The 7,800-nt window shown below is 41.5% G+C and overlaps 1 protein-coding gene across 4 annotated transcripts in view; it reads left to right on the top strand.

The window, feature by feature from the left end:
• HDAC8 (histone deacetylase 8) overlaps positions 1–7,800 on the top strand; it is a 219,738-nt gene that overhangs the window by 2,307 nt on the left and 209,631 nt on the right. For all 4 annotated transcript variants that reach the window (XR_005835018.1, XM_040631015.1, XM_008709722.2 and 1 more), the window contains exons 3-4: positions 1,582–1,712; positions 3,276–3,417. Coding sequence is in view for 3 of the 4 variants with exons in the window: in XM_040631015.1 (XP_040486949.1) it covers positions 1,582–1,712; positions 3,276–3,417 (273 nt within the window). In the remaining variant the exon portion in view is untranslated. The remainder of the gene's footprint in view (positions 1–1,581; positions 1,713–3,275; positions 3,418–7,800) is intronic.

Raw genomic sequence — 7,800 nt, 5'->3', positions numbered from 1 at the left:
TTTTTTTTTTTTTTTTGAGGCTGAGCTACAGGATTTTTCTGGCCTGCTTGGTGATAGTAGTAGCCTATATAGTCATACTAATGCATGAAAAACTCATGGCTGAGTTCCCATTCAGCTAACGTAAAAAACCACTACTGCCTCCCTGTGGCCTAGGTCATTGCTCTTCCAGCTTGAATGTATGCATGAATCACCTTGTTAAATTCCGATTTAGTAGATCTGAGGTGGGGCTGAAGTTCTGTATGTCTGACGAGCTCTTAGCTGCTGCTCCTGCTGGTCCGTAGACTACCCTGTGAGTGGCAGCAGCAGAGTCAGGGAGAGAAAAGGGGGAGTAGGCAGCTAGAGGTTAGACGTGGTAAGTCCTGCTGTTAGCTTAACATCACCCCGTATTCTCTCAGTCGCTTCTTTAAAAAAAAAAAAAAAGATTTATTTATTTATTTAGAGAGTGTGTGCTTGAGCAGAGGGAGGGACAGAGGAAGAAGGGGAGACTCTCAAGCAGACTCTGCACTGAGCATGGAGCCTGACACAGGTCCATGTCACGACCCTGAGATCATGACCTAAGCCGAAACCAAGAGTTGGATGCTCAGCCACCACCCAGGTGCCCCTCTCTGTCACTTCTATTTGTCACTTGTTGTGAGGAGTTGATCGAGAGCTTCTGAGTGAAGCCCAGTTCCAACCAGTTTCCTCCTTCTCCTTTCCCTCTCAGAGGTAGGTGTGAGGGACCAAATAGAGAAACTTTCATGTTTTGAGTTGCCATTTTTTATCCTTTAGTGTTAATAATAATGATGGTTATCCACAAAGCATTTTCATATGTTATCATTTAATCTTCACACGTGTCCCACTAGATCTCCCTACTTTACAGATGAGGGAACTGAACTATACAGAGCAGTCAACTTACCGGAGGTTATAGAGCTGTTAAATATAGATAAATACATAGTGCCCAGTTCTCTGACTCCAAATTCAAAATTCATGACAATACAGTTGCCTACTAAAGTTAATATATAGAGTTAAGTCTTGATTTTGGCTCAGGTCATAATCTCAGGGTGGTGAGATCAAGCCCCACATCGGGCTCTGCACTGGGTGTGGGGTGTGGAGCCTGCTTAAGAGTCTCTCTTTCCCTCTCGCTCTGCCCGTCCCCCCTCTCTCCCTTCCTCTCTAAAAAAATAAGTAAAAAAAAATAATAAAGTAAAAATAGAGCTGAAAGGATTATATGTACCAATTAGGAACTAATTCAGATGAAAATATCTCTGCCTGCTAGTTCGTCATGCAAGTTGTAACTCACAGAGTGAAGTTTGTCCAGTATCTGATTATTTAACTTAAATATAATTACTCGTTTTTTTTTACCTACCTATAAACTCAAGGGGAAGATCTGCCCTCTCACCCCTTCCTAATGGAATCCTTATATAGATGTGAGGAAGTGAAGACTAGAGAGTGTAGAGGAGTGGAACGTGTGCATTAGTTCAGCCCACTGGAACTGGAAGCTAGGAGTCGTATTTTCTGCTCAGCCGGCTGGCTCCTGCTTCTAGTTTCCGGCATTCTCTGGGTCTGACTCACTCACCTCTCTTTGTTCTCTGTTATTATTAGGATAGTTAAGCCCAAAGTAGCGTCCATGGAGGAGATGGCCACCTTCCACACTGATGCATATCTGCAGCATCTCCAGAAGGTCAGCCAAGAAGGAGATGACGATCACCCAGACTCCGTAGAATATGGGCTAGGTAAAGTTGGTACCGGGCAATGAGGGGAGGTAGACGACCTCCGTCTGTAGATTGTAACCACCCATTTTATAACTTGCATGATGGTCTTTCATATTTGTTTATTAAGAACTAATGTACTAACCACAGTCTTAATCACTTAGTTTAGATACGCATATCTCACTTACCAAGCAAACCATATGAACTGAGCAAAACTGGATGATGGATCAGAGGGGGGACATCTTGTAGCTGCCGAGGCCCTAATAGTAGTGCCCAGATCGGGTCTGGCTGTATGTATGCGGATTTCACTGTCACATGACCTTATATTTTACCTTGAATACATGTTTATGTTCCAGCTACATTTTCAACTCTGCTTCATGTTGAACAGCTGAATTTTTTAAAAAAACTGTAGGTGGCCAATAGGATAGTCTAGAGAAACAACATGATTTGGTAGAACCCTGGTCTGAGAGATGGGTGAGTCAAGGGACGTGGGTCTCAGGCCTGGCTCTGTGTGGCCATAGATAAGACATATCACCTCTCAGGACTCGGTCTGTCTGTCTGTAGGATGTGACTAGCTAATCCTGAAGGTTTAGCCTCTCTGGTTCCAACACTCAAAAAATTCTTTCCCCAACATCGGAGATATTTATCTCTCATTTGGAGGCTGATGTTAGCACAGTATGTTGTTGTCACACCTCAAACTATTCCTCCCAGTAGGGTTCTAGACGCAGTTCCAATGTGTGGAGGTGGGGCTTTCCTCCCACACCACCCAGCAATGCTCAGGACACCAGCTGGGTGTCCCACAGTTCAACTCAATTCTGACACTGTCTACCTGGTGATAGCATCAGATCCCGCATGTTAAGGGCACAGTCCCACAAGACTGCTGTGCACTTCACGTGCCAATCACGAGCCCAGGTTGTTACTTGTGCTTCTGACTGACTGGCTATAAATCAGAAGTGCCCACAAGCATCCTCTTTTGGGTTTAATTTGCTAGAGCGGGGCACAGAACTCACAGAGCTCATTTACTTACTAGATGACCAGTACACCTATAAAAGGATGTAACTCCGAACTGCCAGATGGAAGAGAGGCACAGGGCAAGGTATGACCAGAGGGTGTGGCGCTCCCACGCACTCTCCAGGCATGCCCCCTCTCCCCACATCTCCAGGCGTTCACCAAACCCCAAACCAGAAGCTCTCCCAACCGGCCTTTTGGGTTTTTATGGAGGCATCATTACATAGGCATGACTGATTAAATCATTGGCCAATGGGTGATTGAATTCAATCTCCAGCCCCTTCCCCTCACAGGAGGAGGTCAGGGGGTAGGACTGGTAGTTCCAACCTTCCAGTGGTTTGCCCCACTGCTCACCCCCCCACCCATCCTTCAGTGTGATACACAAGCCACCTCATTAACACAACAAAGATACCTTTCCTGCTCTCCTTGCTTGGGAAATTCCAACAGTTTTAGGAGCTCTGTGTCAGACCTGGGGATGAAGATCACGTAGGAGTATTTCTTATTATATAAATCACAGTATCACACCTCTTCCTTCTCCAGTTCATCTTGTAACAGGCTCTTCTGATGTTTGCCCCTAAGGTTATGACTGCCCAGCCACGGAAGGGATATTTGACTACGCAGCAGCTGTAGGAGGGGCCACGATCACAGCTGCCCAGTGCCTGATTGACGGAGTGTGCAAAGTAGCAATTAACTGGTCCGGAGGGTGGCATCATGCAAAGAAGTAAGAAAATGACCTCTCTGCTTTCTGCCTCTTTCCTTGAGTCAGTTTGTCAGTTATGTGAAGTCTTATACTTATTGTTTTGGCTTTCACTGAGAGATTTGGGTATGAATACAGCACTTTCCCAGGCTTTCTGAAGAGATACAAGTGAAATAGAAGAAGGTGACACAATATCATGGAAAGCACTCTATTGAAAGTCAGGATACCTGGGTTCCATGCCTAGTTTTTCTGCAGACTTGGCTGACTGACTTGGAAAGATTAACCTCTCTAGGCCTCGGTCTCTTCATCAGGAAAATGGGCAGGGCGAAGGATATAACTAGACAATCTCTACATTCCCTTTCCAGCTTTTTGGAAATTCCCCTGTCTTCAGGGGCTTATGCTCTAGAGACACTCACAGAACTAGAATAATTAGGGAGCAACATCAGTTTTGGTAGCAATTGAATATACGTATGAGCTGAGGAGATTTTAGCGCTATGCAGAAATTAATCATGGAAGTCTTGGAAGAGGTGCGTTTTAGAGCTAGTTCTTGAAAGAAGTGGCAAACAGGTTTCCAAATAGGTGGGAAATTGATGAGAATAGATTTAAAACAAAAGGCCGAAGAATCAAGAAGGAAGCTTTCGCCGCCATCTCTGAGGCAAGTGGTAACTGACTGAGAGAGTTAAGTGTCACTGTAAGGAGAAAGGGCTTGTGAAACGGCTGTTCTCAGGTGCTACTTGGAGCTAGAGAAGTCCTTTTGGAGTTTCATGTTGACATTTCAAACAGCTCTACCCTGTGTGTGACAAGGATGCTGGGACAGCATTTGTCATCTTGCTTGATATGCTTGCTTGCTATGTGGGTAGTACTTAATACATACTGGAGGAGACGAATTTTTAAAAGTCTGATTTGCTCTATGTGCTGTGTGAGTGAAATGAAGCAGCGGTGGTAGGAACTGGCGATGCATCTTTCACACACCAGTTGTTCATACTCTTGGCCATGACCTTGATCCTGTTTGGTGCTCTTGAGTCCAGAGAAAATGGCACTTTATTTTTCAGACTAAAACCTTGAGCAGAGTTTCAGCATATGCAGGTTAAGATGAGAACATGGAATTCTTTACATCAGATCGACAGATTTCGTGACCAAGGAAGTCCTTGAGAAAGTTTACTACTAGAACCTACCACTGAGATGATGGAGCAGAAAGAGCCAGTGTTTCATAATGACTTTCACATGGTCTTAGAAACAAAGAGAAACCACCTACCTTTTGCTAGCTTTTGCTCTATTAAAAAATTTCAAAATAAAGACAGTGATCCCTAGGACCAAAAAAAAAAAAAAAAAAGAACCTCTCTCCTTTTTAAACTACAGAAGGGGGGGAGGGGGGACAAGCCTCTCTGAACCAAGGACCTCTATTGCATCTTGTGCTTAGTGAATTGAGAAAGAGAAGTAATGTGGTTTCATGGAAAATGCCTGATCCTGTTAATCAGATCTGCTTTCTGCATGTGGCACTGGAAGATCTTATGTATTTAAATTCCCTGCTTAAGGCCTGCCAGGGCCTGGGTCAGTGTCCAGTGGAATACCCAGGTACCGGCACTTCTTCTCACTGTTTTGCTTTGAAATGAAGCATGCTCTATCTAGAGCCAATCATGGCTGCTTTTGGGCTGCTTGTAGGTAGGTGTTGTCTTAACTGTTTCAGACAGCTCTCAGCTGATCCTACCTGGAAGCAGACACTGTGGTGGATACAAATTACAGAGAGTCTCTAGGGATTGCCCCAATTCAGGTCCAAATTCTAGGGGGTTTTTGGCACCTCTAGAACATCTCTGCAGGTAGACTACAGGTATTTAGCCCCCAAACTGACATCTAGCCAGCATTCTCTATCATAAGCACAATATTTGTTTAAGAGTTTCCATCCCTAAATATGTGTATGGATTCATACATGCCATTTAGTCATTCAACATGCACTGATTAAACACCCACTGTAAGCATATGTTTGTCATCACTAATAAGCAGAGATAAAAATTGAAGCATGGTATCTTTCTCCCCTACCAATTTTGAAAAAAAAAATCTTTAAAATATCCTCGTGCTGGCATGATTACAGTGAAATTGGTACAGTCTTTTTGAAAACTTTGGAAACAAGTGTCAAAAGAGTGGGGAAAACATTCATACCTGTATGACCTGGTAATATTGTTCTTAGCAGTCTATTCTAAGAAACCAAACCAATCCAGCCTTCGCAAAATTCATATCGTAGAGGTAAGACAGCAAATAATTGCATTTGGAAACTAAAGAACAGTGATCTTCAAAGAAAATTCTTCAAAAGAAGAATGATGAGTGACTAATGCTATTAGATATTAAACATACAAAACTAGAATAATGAAAACATTGGTACCGTTGGTATAAGATGAGACAGATGATATTATACTACACTCCCCAAAGAGACTGTTATATATAAGGATTCAGTCTATTATAAAAGATGCTTTGCAAGTGTATGGGAGTAGAAAGGATTATTCAGTAAATGATGTTGTGACAGCTGGTAGCATTTATACCCTCATCTCCTGTAATAAACTAAAATAAGTGGCAGCTAGATTGAAGAGTTCAATGTAAAAAAAGCAAATTAAAAAAAAAACTAGAATGAATGGATATTTATCAAGCTTCTCAAGGAGAATACTTTTTCTAAGCTTAGGAAGTAATAGGAAAAAATCTCCCAAAGGAAAAGCTCAACAAATTTAGCTGCATAAAATTTTAAAACCAAAATCACTTTTAAAAGTTTTACGGCCATTTAAAACACAAAATTAAATACAGACTAAAAAGGCATATTTGACATAAATATGACAAAGTGTGATAGGTTTGTATTTTCTAAGGCCCTCGTATGGTATGATGTATAAGAAGAAGTATGGGCAAAGAATGTGCAGAGACAATTTATAAAGGTGTTTAAGTACCACTGGAAAACATGGGGCAATGTTCATTGCTAGTGATTGAAGAAATGCAATTTTAAACAACTAGGTAGCCCCTTTTTAAGCCAAAATTGAAAAACGTGGTACTCAGTTGGCTAGTAATAGTGCGGTTTGTTTCAACCCCTTAAGAAAGTAACTTGGTAGCTAAGGTGTATTAATGCCCTTTGTCTACTTTAGGAATAGGATCAATGCCCTTTAATCCTACTACTTAGAATGTTTCCTGAGAAGACAATGCAAAATATGGAAAAACTATTTGCATGGAAGTGCTTATCAGTGTTCTTTATGAAACAAAAAAATGGAAATGACATGAATATGTAGTAATAAGGAAATGGTCAATCTGCTCCATAGAATGTTATGCTATTATTTTAAATAATGATTACGAAGGCTATAGGGCATTTCAGAAAAAGACTTGTGTTAATAAAAAGGCAGATTTCAAAATTGTATGCACATCACAATTACCACTTTGTAGAACACACACATATAAAAAAAAAGCAGTGGGAATGATAATGGTGGCTATATTACGGTGGAAGAATTATTGATGATTTTTTTCAAGTGTGTTTCTCTAGCTTGCAAAATTTTTGTAATGAGATCTTATTACTTTTGCAGCTTAAATATTACCAAAATAAAAAGAGGCAAAAAAAAAATAGTTACAGCAAATACTACAAAGGGTTAAACATCTTTATTCTAGGGGCGCCTGGGTTGCCCAGTCAGTTAAGCTTTGGACGTTTGATTTCAGCTCAGGTCAAGATCTCAGGATTGTGGGATCCAGCCCTGCATTGGGCTCTGTGCTGAGCGTGGACCCTGCTTGGGATTCTCCCTCTCCCTCTCCCCTTTCTCTCTCTCTCTCTCTCTCTTTCTCTCCCCCCTTCTACCTCCCCCCCAAAAAAATAATAAAATATAATCTTTATTTTTTTTTAAGATTTTATTTATTTATTCGACAGAGATAGAGACAGCCAGCGAGAGAGGGAACACAAGCAGGGGGAGTGGGAGAGGAAGAAGCAGGCTCATAGCAGAGGAGCCTGATGTGGGGCTCGATCCCACAACACCGGGATCACGCCCTGAGCCGAACGCAGACGCTTAACCACTGTGCCACCCAGGCGCCCCTATAATCTTTATTTTAATTGATTTTTTAAAACACTGAAATTTAGGTAAGTGGGCAAAAGGCATGAACAATTCGCAAAAGAGGAAACAAATACTAAATAAACATGAATAAATATTTAGCATCAATAAATTACAGGAAGGGAGATTGAAACATAATATACACCTGCGTGTATTTTTCTCCTTCCCAAATTTGAGCTGAAAGAAGAAAGATTCTTAACTCATATATCTATTACTCTCGGTAATCTATTCTAAGGAAATAAACCAATTGAAAATATTGGAAAACGGTGTGTGCAAGGATGGTAATTTCTCTCTTAATATAATAGCCAAAAAAGGGGGGGAAGGAGGGAGACCTAAAGATTCAAAA

The sequence above is a fragment of the Ursus maritimus genome (genome assembly GCF_017311325.1).
Source record: "Ursus maritimus isolate PB19 chromosome X unlocalized genomic scaffold, ASM1731132v1 scaffold_X1, whole genome shotgun sequence".
Taxonomy (NCBI): Eukaryota; Metazoa; Chordata; class Mammalia; order Carnivora; family Ursidae; genus Ursus; species Ursus maritimus.
The sequence above is the reverse complement of the archived record's forward strand: the minus strand, read 5'-3'. Positions and strand labels throughout refer to the sequence as shown.